At 40.2% G+C, this 23,818-nt stretch overlaps 1 protein-coding gene across 1 annotated transcript in view; it reads right to left on the reverse strand.

Annotated features, from left to right (window-relative positions):
* Nucleotides 1–23,818, reverse strand: part of ARIH2 (ariadne RBR E3 ubiquitin protein ligase 2) — a 53,344-nt gene that overhangs the window by 14,694 nt on the left and 14,832 nt on the right. Inside the window, 5 exon segments of the mRNA XM_080933932.1 lie at nt 21–171; nt 710–773; nt 3,417–3,484; nt 15,829–15,840; nt 15,842–15,874. Coding sequence (XP_080790058.1) covers nt 21–171; nt 710–773; nt 3,417–3,484; nt 15,829–15,840; nt 15,842–15,874 — 328 coding nt within the window.

Consider the following 23,818-nt stretch of genomic DNA (forward strand, 5'->3'; position numbering starts at 1 on the left):
TAATTTCAGTGCAGACTCACCTACACCGACACCATCTTTGACAAGTACTGAGCAATGCTGCTCCCAACAGCTTCGGCAAAACTGATGTTGACAGGCCAGAGAGAGCAGGTTTTCCTTTCGAACAAACTGCATACACACTGCACAGTGGTGAGGGGGATGGGCTATGGGGACCTAGAGGGAGATGGGGAGAACAAACACCAATAAGGTTCTGAAAGGCTGAACTGTAAAGGTTCTCACAATCCACACTACAGCTTGTCAAGAGCAGTAGTTTTTCCATATAAACACGCCCAAAGCACAAAACAGATTAGCTTCTAGAGTACTGCTTTTGTAAAAGACATGGGTTAGGTTCCTAGCACCCAACGTGGAAGCCCACACCCATCTGCAATTGCACTTCCAGGGGATATAGTGCTCTCTGCTGGCCTCCACACACACTAGGCATGCATGTACATGCAAAACACTCATGCCTTTAATCCCAGCACTCAGGAAGCAAAGGCAAGCAGCAGATCTGAGTTTCAAGCAAGACCTTGTTTACATAATAAGACCTTGTTAAATAAATACAAGAAAAAAATGGGGGTTAGGGGGCAGAATAGGAGCAAAATAAGGATCTTGGGCATCCTATACGGCAGCAAACAAAGCTGGTGCTGACACTGAGTCACAGAGAAAGTCATGAACACTCAGACAGTTGCTCACTCTAGCAGGAGACACTCACATGTTTGGATGGATTAGGTTGAACTCGAGCCTCAACAAGCAGCTGAGCAGAATTAGACCTGTATCTAGAAAACAAAACAAAACAGAGAATCGCATCTAAACTTTTTTTAAATCACATTTTTAACTTCCAATAACAGAACAGACCATCGGGTGTTGTGGTTACATCCAAGTGTTTTTTTTTCCTTGTCAGTATAATGGTACATGCCTATAATCTTAGCACTCAGCAAATCTGAGGCCAACCTATTCTATGTTTAAGGTCTCTAATACTTTCTTTATTGAACTAAATTTCTTTTTATCTCAATACAAACATTCAATTCTTTGGAGGATGAGCAAGAGGTTGGAAACAGGGTTTTACTTTATAGCCCTGGCTGTTTTAGAACTCTCACAGATTTGACTGTCTCTACCTTTCAAGTACTGAGATTGAAAAAGTGTGTCACAATACTTGGTTGTTCTGTTTGATTTTTAATTTTTATGTGTATGACAATTTTGCTTGCATGTATATATGTGTGTGTATATATATAATATTAGACATATCAGTATTATATATATAATACACACACACACACACACACACACACACACACACACACACACTGTATGCCTGGTGCCAAACAGGCCAGGAGAGAAGGCACTGGAGTCTTTGAAACTATAGTTATAGTTAACTGTAGTGCTAGGAATTGAATTTGGGACCTCAGCAAGAGCAATAAGAACTCTTAACCACTGAACCATGTCTCCAGCCCTCAAAATTTTTCTGAAAGAGAAAAGATAAATAGCCAATGAGAGATTATAAAATGCAACCACATTAAATAGAAAGCTGAAGAATGTGTACAGCATAATTTTATTAATAAAGTTGTTAAATCATACAAATAAAAGATACATAATTAAAAAAAAGATTTATTTCATATATATGAGTACATTGTAGCTGTCTTCAGACACACCAAAAGAAGACATCAGATCCCATTACAGATGGTTGTGAGCCACTGCGTAGTTGCTGAGAATTGAACTCAGGACCTTTGGAAGAACAGTCAGTGTTCTTAACTACTGGGATAAGGAAAAGGTTCAGTTAGTGAAGTATTTACTTCATGCACAAGGTTTGATGTCCTATACTACATGAACCTTGGTGGTGCATGTATGCACTTTCAGTATTCAAGAGGAAAAGACAGGAGGACCTACCGTGCCCAATTTGAATCTATTCTTGGTCTGTCAAAGACCAGAGCAGTGGCCAGATTTCCTATAGCTTACATAGTAGCACCATATCCCAAAAGGATTGTGCACTCTAGCCAAGTCTCATGGCATAGATTTGTATTCCCAGCTACTTCAGACATAGCAGTAGGCAAATCACAAGTTAAAGGCCAGCCTATACTACAGAGAGACTTAGGGTACCTAAACAACATAGCAAAATCGTATTTCAAGATAAAGAGTAAACTGGGTCTGGGGATATAGCTCAGTGGGAAAGTACTTACTTAGTCCATCAAAAGTGTTAAAGGTGTTCTCTTGCCTCTCTTCCTCTTATGCTCCCTCCCTTCTCCTTCCCCCTCTCCCTCCACGTGTTCATGGCCAGCCTCTACTCCTCTATTCCTTTCTTCTCTCTCTGCCTCTACTACCCTCTTAACTCCTCCATGACCTGGATAAACTCTATTCTTTACTATTAAAAAAAAAAAGTGTTAAAGGCATGCCCCCACACCCAACCATTTTCCAACACTTTTGGTGTTACGGGGAATGGTCTATTATACACAGAAACAGAAGATTTAATGTAAATCTGCTGCCAAACAGAGGTTTAAAAGTATGAAGGTACCTGTATAGTAAGAAAAATACTATTCTAGCATTAAAACCGAAATAGAAGAGTATGCTGAGGGCTGGAGAGATGGCTCAGCAGTTAAGAGCACTGACTTTCTTCCAGAGGTCCTGAGTTCAATTCCCAGTGACCACATGGTGGCTCACAACCATCTGTAATGGGATCCGATGCCCTCTTCTGGTGTCTGAAGACAGCGACAGCGTACTTACATGTAATAAATAAATATTAAAAAAAAACAAGAGTATGCTAAGAGATAAGAGAATATGCTCAAAGAAAATAATATAAACTATGTTCAAGTGTTTTAACAATTGTTTGTGCATGAAAACACACCCCATAATGTCAAGAACAATCATAGTGGGTTGGGCAGACACGGAAGGATGCTATGGACTCATCTTTCTACTGAACATCTTGCCTATATCCAGGACACATTCTGGCTAGTTTTTATGTTAATTTAACAAAAGCCAGAAGTCACTGGAGAGGGGCAACCTTGATTGAAAAAATGCTTCCCTAAGATCAGGCTATAGGCCTGGTGTGGTAATATAGTCTTTTGATCCCAGGGCTTAGAGATAGAGACAGTCACATCTCCTTGAGTTCAAGGCCAGCCTGGTCTACACAGTCAGGAATAGCCAGAGTTAAGAGCACTGCCTGTTCTTCCTGAGGTCTTGAGTTCAATTCCCAGCAACCACATAGACTATAATGGGATCTGATACCCCATAAAATAAATCTTAAAACTGAAATTAAAGCCCCCAAAAGATTATACTGTAGACAAGCCTGTAGTGACTAGTGGGGGAGGGCAGCCCATTGTGGGAGGTGACACCCCTGGGCTACAAGAAACCAGAATGAGTGAAACCACAGTGGATGGGAAGAGAAGGATGCTATGGGCGATTTCATTTCTTCCCCCTGAATATCTTACCTGTCCAGAATCTCTGAGACTTGCCAGTGGAAATTAACTAATATAAGTTTTGCAACTGAATGAGAAACCTGTAAGAAACAACAACAACAAAAAACCAACAAATTTTAACTGTGGTCTCTCATAGTGTTTTATCATTTGAGAAATGTATAAATTCACCACTATGCTAGTTTCACATTCTTTTCTTTAGTTGTATGTTTTTGTTTTTAAGTTAAAATTCTTATATTAGTTATTTTATACATCTCTTGATCTTTGTTTTCAACTAAATATTAGAAACTCTCACTGGCTACTGAAGTAAAACCACCCTTTCTATAGTAATTAAAAATGATATCCAACATTAAGCAAAAGAGCTTCCCAACTGGGTTCCCAAATGTGACAAATATATTCTCAAATACTGCTCTACAAGGCCACACCCATAGCGTGCTTCTAGTTAGGGCTAGCAGCACATCTCTAGGCATCTGATTTAGATTCTGTGAACAACAAACTGAATTTAAGGTTAGATGTGGTAGCATACAATTTTATCTCTTATGAGTTCAAGACTGAGTTTCAGGCCAGTCAGGGGTACAGTGAGATCCTGAGCTATCTGCATGCATAAAGCCAAATGTCTTTTATTTCAGGAGATAGAAGCAGGCATATTTCTGGTGTACACAGATAGTGCCAGGCCAGCCAGGGATACAGTGAGACTACCTAAATAAGCAGCAATTAAAGCCAATTTATTGCTTTAAGACAGAGTTCTCAATGTAGCTAGTCCTGGTTGTCCTGAACCTTGTTCTGTAGACCAGGTTAGCCTCAAACTCAGAGATTACCTGAGTCTGCCTCCTGAAGGCCGAGATTAAAGGCATGTGCCATCACACTTATGTTAAAAACAAGTTTTAAATCTGAATTCTCAAAATCCAACAAGCCTTAACTGCTGAACATTTAAAGGATTGTAGACAGTTTTCTGGTCTTTATATATGGCTCTACTAAAAAGCTACCATAAATTTTTCCTCCTAAGGAAATGAGAGGACACACACACCATTAGGTTATTAAGATATTAAAAATAAAATATGCCCATGAAATGTGAGTCTGATAAATAGTATGTAGCAGATTCGGGCAATGGACAACAACATACTTACTGAAAAGAATGCAACAGTTATGGACACAGAAGTTTTTTTCGGAGGACAGTCTCAAACTTGCTACACAGCTACAGATGATCTCCAACCTCCAATCCTCTGCTTTCACTTCCTCAATTCTGGGATCACAGGCGTGTGTACCATGTCCAGTTTATACCCAGCTTTGTATGTGACAGTCAAGCACTCAGCCAACTGAGCTCCAGAGAAGTTTACACTTCAATGAAAGCTGAAGACTACGTACACTGCTAAACAATTTTCTTACTGTTTAAGACCATGGAGACTTAAGGCAAAGATTTCTAAATCATTAATAGTAATGTCTTTTAACTGTTGCCATAATTCATCTCAATAAATTAATAAACCAGCTATTTTAAATTTTAGCAGATGCATAAATATAAATATAGTTACCACATACAAATTTTATCTATCTATCTATCTATCTATCTATCTATCTATCTATCTATCTATCTATCTATCTATGATGAGGTCTCACTACTCAGCCTTTTTTGGCAGAGAGCTTTCTATGTGGAACAGGCTGGCTTATAGACATCTGCCCGCCTCTGCCCTCTGAGTACTTGCATTAAAGATGTGTGCCACCATGTGGGATTTTTCCCTCTTAGAAGTCCTCACTGTGGAGCTATATAGCCCATGCTGGTTCAAACTTGTGACCCTTTTTGCCTTGGCCACCATGTGCTGGAATTATAGTGTATTCCACAACACCTTCTTTACAAATTCTTTTATTTTTAATGTCTATGAGTTTGTATGTACGAAGTGAAGTACAGGTGCCACAATATATGTGTAGTGCTAGAGGACAACTTTGTAGGAGTATGTTCTTTCCTTGCTGGAAACTTGTCTCTGCTGTCTGATGTACTCAGCCTTAACTCCTGTCCTGTCCTTCCTCTCTTCCCTTCTTTAAGTTCTTTTTTTTTCTTTTTCTTTCTTTCTTTTCTCTCTCTCTCTCTCTTTTTTTTTTTCTTTTTTTTTTTTTTTTTGGGAGATAGGCAGTAACTACAGGCCACTCTGGTTTTGCCTCCTGAGTGTTGATGACTGATATGCACCCTTACCTGGCCACACACATCAACTTCTTACTTTGGCGGGGGAGGGAATAATAGCCAAAAATAACCTTAAATTCTCTCTTCTACTGGAATTACAGATGTGAGCCACCATACCCAGCTGTTCTGATTTCTTCATCTTTAATATAGTGGGGACTTGGGCCCAGTAAACACATTAAAATTACTACAGATGTCTTAGGTGGAATCTTTAAGCTAAGAATAGGGTCAGGGCTGCCCCCCTCAATTCAATAAAGCCACACAATTGGTTTAGAAATATATATTTGGGGGCTGGAGAGATGGCTCAGTGATTAAGAGCATGGTCTGCTCTTCCAGAGGTCCTGAGTTCAATTCCCAGACACCACATGGTGGCTTACAACCATCTGTAATAGAATCTGATGCCCTCCTTCTGTGTCTGAAGATAGCTACAGTGTACTCACATACAATAAAATAAATAAATAAACCTTTAGAAATAGATATGCTGACTAGTTATTACTACATGTGTGCTCATATATGTATGCACACACTTAGAGGCTACATGACAACCTCAGGTGTCAGTCCTGTCTCTGTCTTGAATTTTTCTGAGAGATCTTTTGTTGTTTGTATCTTAATATAGCAGACTAGCTGGCCTTCACAAACTTCTTTAGATTCTTCTGTCTCCAGCTGTGTACTTAAATGTGAGATTTCAGATATGAGCTGTTTTGGGGATCTGAACTCAGGTTTTTACCCATTTAACCCAGCCCTTGTGATACTGTGATTAACCTGTGGGATTGATTGTTTTTTTTTCTTCCTTATTCCTTTTTGTTTTTCTTTGAAATAGGATTTCTCTGTGTAGCCCTGGCTGCCCTGGAACTCAGATATACCTACCTCTGCCTTATGAGTATTAGGATCAAGTGTGTGTGCCAACATTGCCTGGCAACATGGAGCCTTTTAAAAAATTTTTTGGCTTAAAAAAAAAAAGAAAGAAAAAAAAGTGTTCAAGACATTTATTTAAACACTATACTTAAGTCTGATTCCTAGATTTCAACATTAATAGCTACAACAAAGAATTAGCACAAGAGGAAAAGCTCAAATACACTAACAGCATGGCTCTATTAGAGCCAGAAATTTACCCACAAGTCTATATCCTAGTAGTTGAATTTTGATAAAGGAAAAAAAAAAAAAAAAAAAAAAAAAAGAAAGAAAAAAAAAAAGAAAAAGAAAATAAACAAACAAAAAAAACCAACACTAGGGGCTGGAGAGATGGGTCAACAGTTATGCTCTGACCCTTTCTGGCTTCATGGACACCAGGCACATACATGATGCACAACAAACTACACATGAAGATATCCCAGTTATTGGGAAGCAGAGAAGGCAGAGATCTGTGAGTTTCAGGCCAGCTAAAGCTAAATAATAAGTTCCTTTCTCAAAACAAACAAAAAACCAACAACAACAAAACCAACAAGGGCCAGGAAAGTACCTGCACAGACCTTTAATCCTAGCACTTGGGAGTCAAAGACAGGAGATCTGAGTTCAAGGCTAGCCTTGTCCATAAAATTCCAAGATAGCCAGGGCTACACAGATAAACCCTGTTGGGGAATGACAAAACAAAAATAACAACCAATAAACAAAATAAAAAGCAACTGTAGAGATAGATTTATTAAGTGCAAAGAGGCAAAAATACCTCAGGTCAGCAGAGCTAGGACCCAGATACATAAACTTCTTAGCTTTCTGTAGCAGGTGCTAGCATGATTCCCAAACTATATGTGTGGTTTAAGAAAGATGCCCTAAGGGTTGAAGAGTATACCATAGCTGTCTTCAGACATACCAGAAAAGGGAATCAGATCTCATTATAGATCTCTCCAGCCATCTCTCCAGCCCGTACTCCAAACCATTTAAGAGGCACTTCTGGGAGCTGTAAAAACAGCTCAAAGAACACTTGTTCTGACAGAGGCCCTAAGTTCTATTCCCATCACCCACATGGTGGCATACAAGCACTTGTAACCCTAGTTCTAGGGGATTTGACACTCTCTTCTGACCTCTTAGGGGAACCAACACACACATCATGCATATACATTCACATAGGCAAAAACATATGCACACATATAAAAAGAAATCTTAAAAAAAAAAAGACAATACATTTAGTACGGGTACAGCTCCCAAGAACTTTTCATTAGAACATGCTTCCTCTATCTTCAGCTGAATCCAGAGGAGCTCTTGCAGGAAGACAACGATGGATCTCTGTGCACGCTGAAAAACCTGATCTACACATTCCAGGACAGCCAGGGCTATATGAGACCGTGTCTTAAAAAAAAAAAGTAAAGCAAAACATGGACACAGATGAGTGCCTCACATTCACTAGGTAGCCATGTCAAGCCCAAACTTCTTCCTGATCCTCCAGGATCTACTTCCTGAGTGATGGGATACAGGTTATGTGCCACCCCACTCAGCAGTAAAATTAGATGTGTGTATTTGTTTTTGAGAGAAGTTCTTACCTATGTAACCCTGGCTGGCCTTGACCTGATACAGCTCACCTGCCTCTGCTAGGATAAAAGGCTTGTGCTATCAGGATCATGTCCTGCTTTTGTTGTGGTATTGTTACAAAAGCAGCAGGGCAGCACTCTAATTTACAATACAATAAAGCAAAAGAAAGAAACAGAGAGAGAAGAGGAAAAAAACCCCCGCATTGCAGAAAGTCCTTAGGAAATCTAAAGCAATACCGGAAACACCTAGTGATGCAGAGAAACTGGAGCTTTTATAGCATGCAGAGCAGATTAGCCACTTTGAAGCAGTTTGGTTTTCTCCCTCCCTCTCTACCCTGACCCACGTTGCCCTCACTCTAAGATAAGACATAGTGTCTCTGTGTAGTCCTGGCACTTGTTCGGTAGACCAGGCTGGCCTCAAACTCAAAAGATCAACCAACTTCTGCCTTCAAAGTGCTGAGGCTAAAGGAATGTGCCACCACACCTGGCTAGTTTGGTAATTCTTAAAATGCTAAACATACATTTACCATATGGCCCAGCAACCCTGCCCCTAAGTATCTACATCTATATAAGAAAACAAAATGAAAGCAATGTCCACATTAAATCTAGGACATGGAAACAGCCTAACTGTCCATAGGATAGATGCAAACAAAATGTATATGTATACTATGAAAACCATTATTTAGAAATTAAAAAGAGCCCATTAATTGCATATAATACAAATGAATCTTAAAAGTATCACAAGAGGGGGCTAGAGAGATGGCTCAGTGGTTAAGAGCACCGACTGGTCTTCTAGAGGTCCTGAGTTCAAGTCCCAGCAACCACATGGTGGCTCAAACCCATCTGTAATGTGATCCAATGTCCTCTTCTGGTGTATCTTAAGACAGCCACAGTGTATTCATATACATAAATATTTTTAAAAATTTTAAAAAATCAGGCAGTAATAAAAGATTGTTGTATGATTCAATATGTATAAAGAGGCAAAATTGCTGCAGAACAGTAGTTTCTTGGAGCTAAATGTGGGGATTGACTGCAGACACAAGGAACTGCTGAAATGATGGATGTTTCAAAGCTGGTTTAGTGGCACAGTATGGTGGTACATGCCTTGACCCCAGCACTGAGAGACCTCTAGAGGCAGGAAGATCTTTGTGAGTTCAAGGTTAACCTGGTCTACATAGTGAAACCTGGTCTCAAGAAACAAAATAAAGCTGGGTAGGGTGACACATGCCTTTAATCTCAGCACTTAGGAAGGCAGAAACAAGTGGATCTTTGAGTTCAAGGTACACACACACACACACACACACACACACACACACACAAAACTGTGTGTGACTAAGTTTGTAGTAACTGTTGAACAGATGTGTAAATTAAAATGTATAATGAAACTGTATGAACTTATTCCTATATAAAAGATTCTATAAAGCAAAGCTGGACATCTATAGTCCCAAGTAGTACTCAGGGGGCTAAGGCTGGAGAATTTCTTTGAGTTTAAGGCTAGCTTGAACTATTTAATTGAGCACCAAGCTAGCCAGGGCTTCATATAAAGTCCATATTAAAACAAAACAACAACAAAAAATAGTTTCAATAAAGTTAAGCATTGTAGCACATATCTACAATGCTAGCAGGCTGGAGGTGTGCGCGAGCGGGGGGGGGGGTGGGGGGGATCAGAAGAATTCGAAGTCCTGGCTATATAGCAAGTACAAGGCCAGCCTGGGCTCCATGAAAATGTTTCAAAAATAAAAAATCAAGTTAAAACCTGATTGAGCCCATGAGATAGCTGTAAAAGTGACTGATCACTCACTATATAAGCTAAAATCAGGGTGAAGGACAAAACTGACTCTTACAAGCTGCCCTCAAATCTCCACAGGTGTACATACACACACACATACATATATCACACACAATGATAATGTTAGAAAAGAGCTGTTCAGGCAAAGATGAGACATAGGTAAACCCTTTAAGTGTTTCATGAAGGAAGTTAGAAGACAGAATCTAGACAGCAACTCTGGAACTAGAAGCCACTCAAATTACTAATCTCATATAGGACAGAAGACCTAACTCATTGGGAGGCTCAGAACATACTTGACATCCTACAGAGAACAGCCTACATAACCACAGCTACTTGCTTGTTTTTAGAGACAGGATTTCTCTTTGCAGTCCTGTCTTGGAACTCAATCTATAGACCAGGATGACCTCCGCTCTGCCTCCCCACTGCTGGGATTAAAGGTAGGTGCCACCACTGGCTAGCTGGTTGTTTAATAATTTAACGTCTAGCTGCGACTAGTGACTCTTTAAGGATGGTATAGAGCCTATTCAGGAAGATGAGAAAAATAAACAGGATGACAGCTAGTTACACTGGATAAGCAGCAAAAACCTACTGTGCTTTACTGGATACTTAGATGACTACAGTGTACATACATACATACATACATACACACACACACACACACACACATACATATATAGTAAATACATTTTTAAAAAAGATGTGGAGCTGCAGGAAGCAATACACACTGCAGAACATGAAATCAGAGGCACTGTCACACACATAGGGAGGGATACAAGGAGAGACTTTCTCCAAAGACAGTGACTAGTTATCAGTCCTATTTAGACACAGCTAATAAAGTAGATTCACCAATAAGATGGATTTGGTGCTTAGGAGAACACTCGTCAGCGTTCTCATGAGACAAGGCCTCAGTCAAAGCAGAGTGGACTGCTTTAAATGTGATCCCTTCTAAATATTGCTAAAGTATTCAAATCTCCTTTGCCTTTGTCTTGTACGTGTGTATTCACTCTTTAATTTTTGTTAGTGTCCACTATTCCAAAGAATTATAGCACACATCCTCCCCTGGCCTACTCAGTAACAGCTAAGCAGAATTACCATTACAAACAGATTTCTAAAAAAGATCTATTTTATTTCATGTATGTGAGTACATAGTTGCTGTTTTCACACACACCAGAAGAGGGCATCGGATTCCATTATAGGATAATTGTGAGCCATCATGTGGTTGGTTGCTGGGAACTGAACTCAGGACCTGTGGAAGAGCAGGTAGTGCTCCTAATCCCTGAGCCATTTCTCTAGCCCCTACAAGCACATCTTACTTTCCCACAGTATTAAAAACTTGCATTTTTACATATCTTAACAAGAAATATAAATTTATACACTTTATCACTTTACTTTTTTTTTTCTGGAGACAAAAATTTATGCAAATCAGGCTGACCTTGGACCCAGATGATCCTGCTTCTGCCTCCAGAGTGCCAGGATTGTTCCTTGCCACCAAGCCTATGTTCTTTCTATCTATCTATCTATCTATCTATCTATCTATCTATCTATCTATCTATCTATCTATCTATCTATCTATCTATCTATCTATCCATCCATCCATCCATCCATCCATCCATCCATCTATATCTAACTATCTATCTGACACAGATGTTGGTATTAGAAGCATGTGCTACCACATCTGGCATAAATCTTTACTTATAATAAAAGTTAAGCTTTCCTTTCAGATTTTGTTTAAATCACTCTGAGTCAGGGTTTCTATTCCTGCACAAAACATCATAACCAAGAAGCAAGTTGGGAAGGAAAGGGTTTTATTCAGCTTACACTTCCACATTACTGTTCATCACTAGAAGTCAGGATTGGAACTCAAGCAGGTCAGGAAAGAGGAGCTGATGCAGAGGCCATGGAGGGATGTCACTGGCTTGCTCCTCCCCACACCCCTAAATCACTAGTTAAGAAAATGCCTTAGAGCTGGATCTCATGAAGCAGTTCCTCAACTGGGGCTCCCCTCTCTGTGATAACTCTAGCTTGTGTCAAGCTGACATAAAACCAGCCAGTACAAGCACTGGTTTTTATTTTTCTAAAAGTTTAGCTGTGGCATGGTAATGCTAGCCTCCAGTCACCACACTGGGGAGGCAGAGGTAGGCAGATCTGTGTGTCAGAGATTAACCTGGTTTACATAGTGGGTTCTAACTCCAGTTTCCTTACTGGGGGTGATGCATGTGACATGGTAACTGTGTGGAGGTCAGAGGATAACTTGTAAAGTTTGTCTCTACCTTATATAGCCCTAGCTATCCTGGAATTCACTATGTAGACCAGGTTGGCTTCTTACAGACTCTCCTGCCTCTGTCTTCCAAGTGCTGGGTGGGATTAAAGGTGTGCCACCATGTCCAGCCATCTTTACTTTAGGTTGGTTCAAAGGATCAAATTTGGGTCACGGCCAGGCTTATGAAGTCTTTAATCAATGGGAAACCTTGCCAGTCCTACTTTTTATTTCTTTTTTAATTTTATTTTAAGGTATTTTGGTCCTAGATGCACTGCTTGCATGTGTGTCTGCACACCACTTGTGTGACTAGTGACCAAGGAGGTCAGAAGAGGGCATCAGACCTCCTAGAGTTATGGAGGGTTGTAAGCCTCCATGTGGGTGCTGGGAAGTGAATCCAGAATCAAGAAGGGCACCCAGGGCTCTTATCAACTGAGTCAACTCTCCTGCCTGTTTGCTTTTGACACAGGGTCTTATGTCATTCTACATATGCTGAGACTAGAACCTGGTATGTAGGTTTTGAATGTAAACTGATTCTTCTACCTCCACCTCATGAGTATTGGAATGTAGGTGTATGCCACCATTCTAGCTTGCGTTTTAACAGATTTAAATAAAAGTTAACTGACTACATATTATAAGTTCTATGCCATGTAATTTTCACTGGCTCTACCACAATTTACCTGACCACACCTACTAAGATGTTCCATTGAATGCTTAGCTACCAACTTGCCATATCCTCAAAGTCATTCAATGTTCCACTATGTATGTCTTTCAGGTTAGTTTGCTTATTGGCCTATGATCTATCATACTTGTGCCTAAACCACACTCAGTGTGAACACACATGCATACCAGAACCAGGAGCCCTTTCTCATTTGACTTGGAGTGAGGAAATAACTGACTGCAAAGGCAGGAAGAGGAAGCAAGTTAACACTGGAGAATGACAAGTGGGCTGCTGAGCAGTGTTCAGTGAGTAAAGTGTTTGCCAGGGAAGTATGAAGACCAGAGTTTGGATCCCAAGCACCCTTTTAAGCGTGGAATAGGCTTGACAGTTCGCCTGTACTCCCAGCATGCTCAAGAGGCCCAGACACAAGATCCCTAGGGCACACTGATTAGCAAACTCTGAATTCAAAGACCCTAACTCCATATAGAGAGTCATTGGAAAGAATACTGGGACCTCTTGTTTCCACAGTAATGCTCACACATACAACCCATGTCTGCCTGTACACACTGTGAACATGCATGCACAAAAACACACAACAAGAAAAAAGGGGGTGGGGTGGACATACCCTCAACTTTCACGATAGCTTGAAGAGCATTTCAGAGAATAAAAAAATGGGTGAGAGCAGAAACCAAGTACAGTCCATCTTTCCTGCCTTTCTTCCCTTTTTTCCTGATCCCTCAATACTTGTTGTAGCAAGATGGACCAGATACTGATGGAAACCTTTCCTTCCAAGTTGAAGGACACTTCTTGCTGTAACTTACTCTATATAATACTCTGCATTGTCTATAGGCCTCAATCTAATACAATATCTCCAGATTTATCTAAAAGCAACACTTATTTTACATACGTCAAAATGACTGTTTCTGATCATCAGTACTTCCCAAAGGTAACTGCAAACATCTAACAATGTCCTTTAAAGGTCATCTCTACCACAGACTTTGAAAACATGTTCAGCAATTACCAGCTGGTGACATTGTGTCACACAGACCTACAGAAGTAGACAGCAGTATGGGAGTCAAGTTTTCCTTTCTGATTTTTAAATAACCTGTGACTGTGCCAACCAAGTTTATTAATACTTCAAAAACAAGGATGCTGAACGAAGAGCAGAGACCACAGGAAAATTTAGGATTTAGGTGTGCATCATTAAGATTGCCTCACTGAGAGGTAATGACATCTAGACAAGTACTTTAGTTGCTATTATCAGCAAGTGGTTCCAAACATGGCTAACACAAAAGCCTCACCATTTCACAAGCTGTTCTAGAACAGAAGTTTTCAACCTTCCTAATGCTGCAATCTTTTAATACAGTGTTTCATGCTCTAGTGATCCCCAACCATAAAATTATTTTCATTACTACTTCATTAACTGTAATTCTGCTACAGTTATGAATCATAATGAAATTATTTTTGGAGATCAGGTTTGCTAAACCTGTTGCGACCCACAGGTTAAGAAAGAACTGCTGTTCTAGAGACACATTCCCTCATAAGCTAAGAATTTTATAGAGATGATCAAAATGAAATCAAACAGCCAGATCAGGATGGAAACTATCTTGGTGACTATGGTGGTTTGAATAAGAAATGCCCCCATAATCTCAGAGTTGAATACTTGGTCATCAGGAAGTAGCACAATTTGAAAGGATTAGAGTGTGGCCTTGTTGGAGAAAGTGTGTCACTGAGGGTGAGCCCCAAGTTTTCAAAAGGCCCATTTTTGGGCTGGAAAGATGGCTCAGCAGTTAAAAGCATTGACTGTTCTTCCCAAGGTCCCGAGTTCAATTCCCAGCAACCACATGGTGGCTCACAACCACCTGTAATGGGGACCTGATGCCCTCTTCTGGTGTATCTGAAGACAGCTACACAGCTACAGTGTACTCATACATGAAATATATACATCTTTAAAAACAAAACAAAAAAAAAGCTCATTCCAAGCAGAGGTACAACTCTCCGCTAATTCTCCAGCTCAGCCCTATGTCTGCCTGCGTGCCAACATGCTTCCTGCCATGATAAGAATGGACTAAACGTCTGAAACTCTAAGTCCCAGTTAAATATTTTCTTTTATAAGCATTGCAGTGGTCATGAGGTCTCTTCACAGCAACAGAACAGTGACCAAGACAGTAACATTTCTCAAACAACAGGCTTTAGAGTCTTATAGATAAGGCGTATTCAATAGCAGTTTGGTTCTGGGTATACAAACAACTCTGTGACATGCTACCCTATTCTATTTTTCAATTTTATTCACTATGTCTTTTCACCACTAGGCTCTTCGTGTGTGGGAAGGAGAGAATAGGAGGGTGGGGGTGAGATTCAATACCGGGTTTCTCTGTGTAGCCCTGACTAGAACTCACTCTCTAGACCAGGCTGGTCTTGAACTCACAGACACTTGCCTCCTGAGTGCTGGCACCACTAGGTTCTCAAAAAGAGAAACCTAACCTTTAGTAAAATTATTTTTCAACCACAAGTTCCAAGTTCACCTCAAGACTGTAAGTAAATAACACCACAAATTTCTTTCCTAGTTCCCACCAAATTGCAACCTCCTCACAAATTCAAGCCAGCGATTATTAAAGTTTTAATTACTTGAGTAAACATTTGCATCTCTTGCCTACAGAGTACTAAAAATACCAAGAAAGATAAATCTTGCTCCTTAAGGAAACAAAAAGCACAACCAACATTCAGGACAACTTTTGTAAGAACCAAGTGTGTATCGTTGGAACAAATCTCTAAAGAAATTTCTGGAAATTACAAAGTATTACCTGACTCCCTAGAACACTTGGATAGGATGTTTAGTGTTCAAGCATTAATGTATAGAAAACACTAGTTGTATGCAAGAATCAAGGCACACACTAAGTAATGTCTACTGATAACACCTCAAGAAAATCTGTGACCATGGTCATCTGCTTCTTCCTTTCAGTTACCTAGTTCACACTGTCTATCCTCAAAAACAAGTGGTTAACAAAACTTGCAATTTAAAAACTTCCCCCAGAAAAGATAAAGCCAGCAGCCCACCATAACTGTCACCAGCCCTTCCCACACTTACCAGTGCCATAGGGAGGATGCAGCCGATGGCAGTGAGCATCAACGGCCTGAAAAAATACAGGTGGTAGTTTCAATTTTTATTTAGAATTCTTACTTGCCAACTGCCTGAAATTTTTTAAGGCTACACCAGTAGGTCTTCATGCCTCATCCAATCATACCACTTTGTGGCCAAATCACATTTGTTAACAAAATGATAGTAAGTCACTTACTAAACAGCCCAGATAAAGAAAAGGTAAGCCAGCTTCTGGGCCTGGGGTTGAAAAGGAAAACTATAAAAAGATCAAGATGAATGGATGTGGCTCTCATGTGAGTAGAAAGGGAGATGAAATAATAAAGGGATAAGCGAGAAAACAAGGTCATGGCAGAGACGGAGAATTGGGCAGAATCAGCAAAGTGGTGACAGAGGTTATAAAGGTGTCCCACTGACCAAGGGTGAGCATCGATCGCCCCAAGTCTACTTGTGCCAGGATTTAAGTTCCCCTATACTTCACATCTACACAGTTTCAGCCTCTAAAAGGTCAGCTTGTAGGCTGATAATTCTGCTCCTATTCACTTGCGAGAGAGAGAGAGAGAGAGAGAGAGAGAGAGAGAGAGAGAGAGAGAGAGAGAGAGAGAGAGAGAGAGAGAGAGAGATAGTGGACCTGTAATTAATTGGAGTGTCCACATAAAAAACATGCTTTCAAAATCTGGTAACACATACAAACTTGAAGATTGCTAACTGGTCTTACCTAACTCATTCCTAACAACTATGATCTCTGTTCATTAAAAAACAAAAACCCAATCATTCCACAAAACCCCAAAGATTTTACTCAAAAATATTTATGAAAAGTGTAAGAAAAAAAGTAAAGTTACTATTACTTTACCATGAGATTTTTGTTTGTTTTCATGTTTGTTTAGACAGGGACTCATGTAGCCCAGGCCTCTTGCTCTATAGGCAAGAATGATTTTTCAACTCTTGATCCTGCTGACTCTGGCTCCCAAGTGATGAGATTACAGGCATGTAATTCCTAGTTTTTGTGATGCTAGGGGTCAAATTTAGGTGTGTGTGTGTGTGTGTGTGTGTGTGTGTGTGTGTGTGTGTGTGTGTGTGTGCTCTCTCGTGCATATGTGCACATTTGAGCAAGTACTCTACTAACTGAAGGTAATTTTTAAAACTAAGAACTATCTCTAACATTTACAAAAATGAGGAAAATAATGAAACTTATTTGTTACTTGGTTCTAACATTAACTTGTGGCCAACCGTGTCTTTAGATGTATTTTTAAGGGTGCATTCAATGGAAAAGTTCCTGGGCAGCACTAAGTACAAAAGGTGTGCTGTAGCCCCTTCTAATGTTTGAACCAGTTTCTGACAATGGCATATACAATGACTGCCATTTTGGCAAATGAAAGTCATGTCCAGTAAAAAGAACTGTAGGTAAGTGTTGGAATACAGTAGGACTAACAACTCGAGCCCATTCTTGTAACCACAACCCATTTTATTTAAAAATGACTTCAATGTTTAGCCTCTTTCAGCAAGGTAGCATACCTAATACTAACTAGACACACACCATCCCTTTGCTGCCTTCTCCAGAGAGGATAGCCCAAAAGTTTACATATTCTAATGAGAATCACAAATTCCAACAACCTGTACTGAATACAGACTGTCTTAGCAATCCCCTTTGCTAGGCTCAAATCACAGAGCCTTTTTCTGTTACAGTAAATGTTATAAACAAGAACAACCAGACTCAAGCTCTTTCCAATAATGCCCCCCTTTCTGCCATGCCTAAGCACCCACAGCAATAGCCACTGCAGAAGTAGAAATATGGAAAGGAATAGAATCAAAATATAGTGTATGAAGAAAATTTTAAGTAGAATATGAAGCAGAATTAGAGAGACTTATTTAAGCCTCTTTCTCTCACTATTCTTATTTTAAAAAAGGCAAGTAAAGCAAAGTCCTTTAAATTCTGTTATGGTAGAACCCAAACTACTTCCATCCACTTCTCTTATAGCACCTGTTTAAAAGTTAAAACAACTGAAAGAGGCTAAAAATGTAGCTCAGCTGGTAGAGTGCTTGCTTAGTGTGCTAGAACCTTGGGTTCAATTTTCAGAAATGTAACACCAGTTTCGGAAGATAGCAACAGGCCTGTAATCCTAGCTTCCAAGAAACAGAGGCAGAAGGATAAGAAATTCAGCAATACCCTTGCTACATAAGTTTGAGCATAGCCTGTGTTACAAGATGTTCTGCCTAAGACAAACAAAAGCCACAAAAACATTCAGGAAGCATCTACAGAAAACCTCTTACTTAGACAGTCACCACCAACCTGAATCTGCCCCTTTTTAGCTCAAAAAAGTATTACTTTATCTTTTCCTTTCAAATGCTGACCAAAACCTAAGGATGATACTTTGCACTTCCTTATTCTATGCCACTCATTCTGCCATGTGGCTCTTCTCTGGAATGTCTTAACTCAAGCAGCATAGATTTTTCTACTTTCTCTCCAAGGTATCACAAGAATAGTCTCTAGACGACACACCAATATTCTCCTTTTCTGAAAACCTTTGAGCCAGGCCCCCAAAGTTCAAATCACCCTCAGCACCACTGTCTTCCATGCTCCTACTAGTATGGTCCATTAAGCCTAGCTCACTCTAATAGACTTTCTAGCCCAAAATCCTAAAGTGTTCCATGTTCATCTAGGCAAAGCATGGTCAGGCTATATCATAGTAATACACCAGCTCCTGGTTCCAACTTCTGTCTTAGGGTTTTGTTGCTGTGAAGAGATGCTATGACCAAGGCAACTCCTAGAAAGGAAAGCATTTTAATCGGAGCCAACTTACAGTTAAAAAGATTTACTTCATTGTAATCATGAGGGGAAGCATTTATTTAAGCAAGCAGGCAGAGAAGGTACTGCAGGAGTCATGATCGGGATCCGAAGGCAGCAGGAAGAAAAGAGTGAGTCACTCAGGAGGAGCCTGGCTTGAGTTTCTGAAATCTCAAAGCCTGCCTCCTCCCCATGACACTTCTTTCAAAAATGCCAGATCTACTCCAACATCTTCTAATGCTCTCAATGCCACTCCCAATTAGCCTATGGGAACCACTTTTAATCAAACCAGCACAACCTGCCAAATGCGGAACGACAGATGTGTACCACCATGGTCACCAGGATTATGTATAGTTTTTATTCTTTACAATTTCATAAGATTCCTTTGCTATATGGTTTTCCAAGTTCTTTATTTAATGGGATGTCACCTTGCTCCTATCCTTAAAGAAGTTTCCACTGGGGCTGAAGAGGTGAATCGACAGTTAAAACCACTAGCTACTCTTCCAAAAGACCCCGCTTTGATTGCCAGCACCCCCATTGGATAGTTCACAAGACCTCTAACTTGAACATTAGGGGACCCAATGCTCTCTTCTGGCCTCTGTGGCCACCAAGATGCATAGACTTAACATTCAGACCAAACACCTACACACATAAAATTAAAATATATTTTAAAAAAGTTTCTTTTGGATCTTGCCAACATTCCCAAGTGTGGCACAGTCTGAGCCACAACACCTGGTTTTATGTGATGTGAGAGGAACAGAACCCAGAGCTTTGTGCATGCTAAGGCAAACATTCTCCACTGAGTTATGCACAAAATATCTTCCTCCTCATACTGTGACAACAGTTATAGGAAAGATTTGGAGGCTAAATGGTACATGTCTATAGTCTCAACACTTAGAAACTGAAGCAAGAGAATCACTTTGAAGAGTCTCATTTTTAATTATGTGTATTTGGTATGTACATATGTATGAATAGGTGCATGTGCATGCAGGTTTCTGTGGATCCCTTGGACCTAAGCTAAAGGTAGTAAAACTGAACTAGGTAGGGCTCGGAAACTAGGTGTTCTGCAAGAGCAGTACCAGCTAGTCTGTAACAGCTAAACTTTTTTCAGCCCCCAATTTCAAAACTTTTAAAACACAGTTATTATGACTGTAGTTATCATTTGTCATCTTTCCTGTTACTATTAAAAAGGGCATAAGAACTCACTTGTATCCTGACAAGGTAATAGGAAGTTACATTTAGACATCAAAAACATCTCAAAAGGAGCCAGCAAGATGGATCAGTGGCTGAAGGGTGCTTTCTCCCTGAATTTAAACCCCAGGCCCCATATAACAGAAGGAAAGATGTCATTCTTTATCCTCTGACATTAACACCCATCTTGTGTATGTACACACAAACAATAAAAACACATTACAGGAAGACGAACCAATTTATAAGCATAATTGTACAGTTCACAGCAAACTCCCACACTTTGACTACAAAATTAGTTCATTCTGAATGCTGACACCACTATATTTAGCAGTCAATGCATGCAAGTACTCTTGTCCCACTTCAGTAGCTTTAATCATAGACTAACAAAGGCTTGAGCCTCCCTTCCGAAGATTCTAACCAATTATGACTGGATGGAGTTTACGTTCCTATTGTCTAAACTAACTCTAGTTGGAACTCATAGCCTGTTACATTATCTCTGCTAAACATACCAAGTGGCTCTATGGAAAACACCTTTGGCACGTATATTTCCTGTTTACAAACAGGAACATTTAAAAGTACAACTTCTATCATTTAGTGTTCTCATTTCTTTTTTTTTTTTTTGACAGGATCTTTTCTACATAATCTACATAGAACTCACTATGTGGACCATGCTGGCCTTAATCTCAGAGACCAGTCTCCCTCTGCCTCCCTAGTGTTGGGTGAAATTAAAGACATGTACCACCACACCAGGTCAAGTTTTCAACACCAGTCTTAGAACATAAAATAACCAATCAAGCTTCTTATTTGTTTTTTAAGGCAAAACTAAATTTGCATCTCAAACTCTTTAAGTCTCACTATGTAACTTTGGCTGTCCTAGAACGCAGAGTCTCAGTTGCTCTTCTTCAGGAGTCTTGGGATTAAAGGCATTTTTATTAGAAATGCAAAGAAAAACTGGATCTCATGCCCAGCAGTGGTGGTACATTCCTTTAATCCCAGCACTTGGAAGGCGAAGTAAGTGGATCTCTGAGGTTGAGGCGAGCCAGCTCTATACCAAAAAACTGTCTCAAAAACAAAACAAAACTAGATCTCAGTGCTTGAAAGATGGCTTCAGAGGCTAACAACACTGGCTGTTCTTCCAGAGGACCTAAGTTCAATTCCTAGGACCCACCTGGAGGCTCACAGTAAATCCAGTACCAGGGAATCCTCTATTGTTCTCTTTGGACACCAGCAATGCACCTGAGCAGCAAAACTAAAACAAAACTAGATTTGCATCTCAAATTGTGATTCCCTTTCCAAATTGCTTTTGGACATGGTGTTTCATCATAGCAACATAAGTCAATGCTAAATCTTTAGTTTCCAGGTTAATGGGTGGGAGTAGTAACAATTATGACAGAAAAATTGTATGTTATAGGATTCCTGTAATGAAAGCTAAATACAAATTTGGAGAAATGATAGCAATGAGGCAACTGGCAGCTGGCAGTAGTGGCACAAACCTGGAGTCCCAGCTACACAGAAAACAGAGGAGGGATAGATAACCTTTAAATTCAAAACTTGGTTGGACTATAGAGTGAGTTCAAGGTCAGATTAGTCAACTTTCAGTGAGACCACATCTCAGAAAATTAAGCTACAGTGCAGAGGTTGGGAATTTTGTCTAACATGTGAGGCCCTATGCTCAATATCCAGTCTCAGATAGAGGCAAACACACTGGTAAATCATAAAACATGCAATAAAAAAATAACGTAGAAAGTGTGGGGTGGGGGAAGGGAAAGAGAGAGAAGGGACTGGGGAAAATAGCTTACTAGGTAAAGGTCTTACTGTGCAAATGTAATGAGGGCACATTATCTGTAACCCCAATACTGGAGGACAGCATAAGGACAAGCAGATCCTGAGTGCTTGCTCACCAGTCCAGTGCTAACAGAGAGCTCCAAAACTAAAGTGAATGTGAGAGACACAGGCAGGCCATGATCTACATAGTGAATTCTACTTCAGCTATGGCTAGCTACATAATGAGACTGTGCTGGATAGTTCTATGTCAACTTGACCCAAGCTAAAGTCACCTTAAAGCAGGGAACCTCCATTAAAAAAACGTATCCTGGGGCTGGAGAGATGACTCGGCAGTTAAGAGCACCGATTGCTCTTCCAGAGGTTCAATTCCCAGCCACCACATGGTGGCTCACAACCATCTGTAATGGGATCTGATCCCTCTAGTGGTGTGTCTGAAGATAGCAAAAGTGTGGAGGGAGGGAGGGAGAGAGGGAGGGCAGGGAGGGAGGAAAGAAGGAAGGAAGAAAATGTCTCCCTAAGATAGGGCTATAAGGATATTCTGTTAATTCGTGACTGATGGGGAGGGCCCAGCTCATTGTGGGTTATACCATCTCTGGGCTGATTGATAGATAAGTCTTCTCTAAGAAAGTAGGTGGAGCAAGCCAGTAAACGACACCACCTCATGGCCTCAGAATCAGATTTCTGCCTGCCTGATTAGGTTCCTGTCCTGGTTTCCTTCAATGACGTACTACAATATGGAAACTAAGTCAAATAAATCCTTTCATTCCCAACTTGCATTTTGGTCATGACATTTCATTGTAGCAACAGAAACCCAAAGATGAGACCTAGTGAGATGCTGTCTCAAAAAAGAAAAGAGCAATATCAACCTCTGGCCTCTATGCATACACCTAGAAGCCAGATGTGGAGGTTCATGCCTATAATCTTAGCACTTAGAAAGCCACGATAGGAGGACTGCCATGAATTTGAACTCACAGCTAGGAAAGAAGGAGGGAGGGAGGGAGAGAGAGAGAGGGAAGGAAGGAAGAAGGGAAGGAGGGAAAGAAGGAGCTTTCAAGTAGGGAGCACAATGATCAGAAATTCAAGGCTGTCAACTGCATAGCAAGTTTGAGGTAACCTTGAACTACATGAGATCTACTCTCCAAAAAAAAAAAAAAAAAAGACTGACAAGACAATTCCACTGGTAAAGGCCCCTGCTGCCAAGTCTGATAGAAAGACTGCAAGTTGTCCACTGGCTTCCATGAGCACCATGCCCTGCCCCATGCATAGTAAATAAATAATTAATTATTTTTAAAAGGGAGGGAGAAGGAAGGAGAGAAAGGAGTAAAGAAACTACTAATGCTACTAGGTAGTGACGTTTTGTTCCCAGCCAGCTCTATTCTATTTCCAAACAAATTCTTATCTCATTTGTACTTCTCTAATAAGGCTGGGAAACTCAGGGTTATCACTGTGGAAATGTGTGTTTATAAAGATTTATGATACCCCAGAGAAAAGAAACAGATTCCATGTTTTCATGCAGTTTTAGTAATAACACTCAGAAGACATAGTTCAGAAGTGGCAGGAGAAATTTCTTGCTTTTTGAGTCTGCACGCTGTTCAAACTTTCCTATTTCATCCTCCTTTTGGGTAGTAAACTCAAGTCTCCCAAGTTTTTCTTAGATTAACAGTGACAAAGACAACGGTGAAAAAGAGCTAATCAGAAACATAACAAAAGCCAGAAGAAAATTAAGTCCTGTCTTTGGTAACAAGGATCACCAAATCCACTAAGTATTTTGTTATTTAATGGTGTTACTTAACCAAAGCAGACCAAACAGCACAGCTGTAGACCAGAAGCACTGAGAACAACCTACCTTTCCCAGCACCCTCTGAAAATTCACTTGTTTTTACTTTTGTTTACTAGGTCAAAGTAGAAGAAACCAAAGTATACAACCTAATACCATATGCACACCAGGAAACTTCCTCAGCGAGATCCCACCATACAACCCCAACATGAACAATCCTGAGAATGCTTTTTTTGGTTTGGTTTAGTTTTTGTTTTGTTTGAGACAAGGGTTTCTCTGTGTAGCCCTTACTGTCCTAAAACTTTGTAGACCAGGCTGATATCTGAGTGCAGGGATTAAAGGCTTGTGCCACCTCAGCCCAGCTGGGAGAATGCATTTTTAAGGAACCACAGTCACCATGCAAACATATGTATTGCTCCATTCTTACCCCACTGATGATGAAA

This window comes from Micromys minutus (assembly GCF_963924665.1).
Source record: "Micromys minutus genome assembly, chromosome: 21".
NCBI lineage: Eukaryota > Metazoa > Chordata > Mammalia > Rodentia > Muridae > Micromys > Micromys minutus.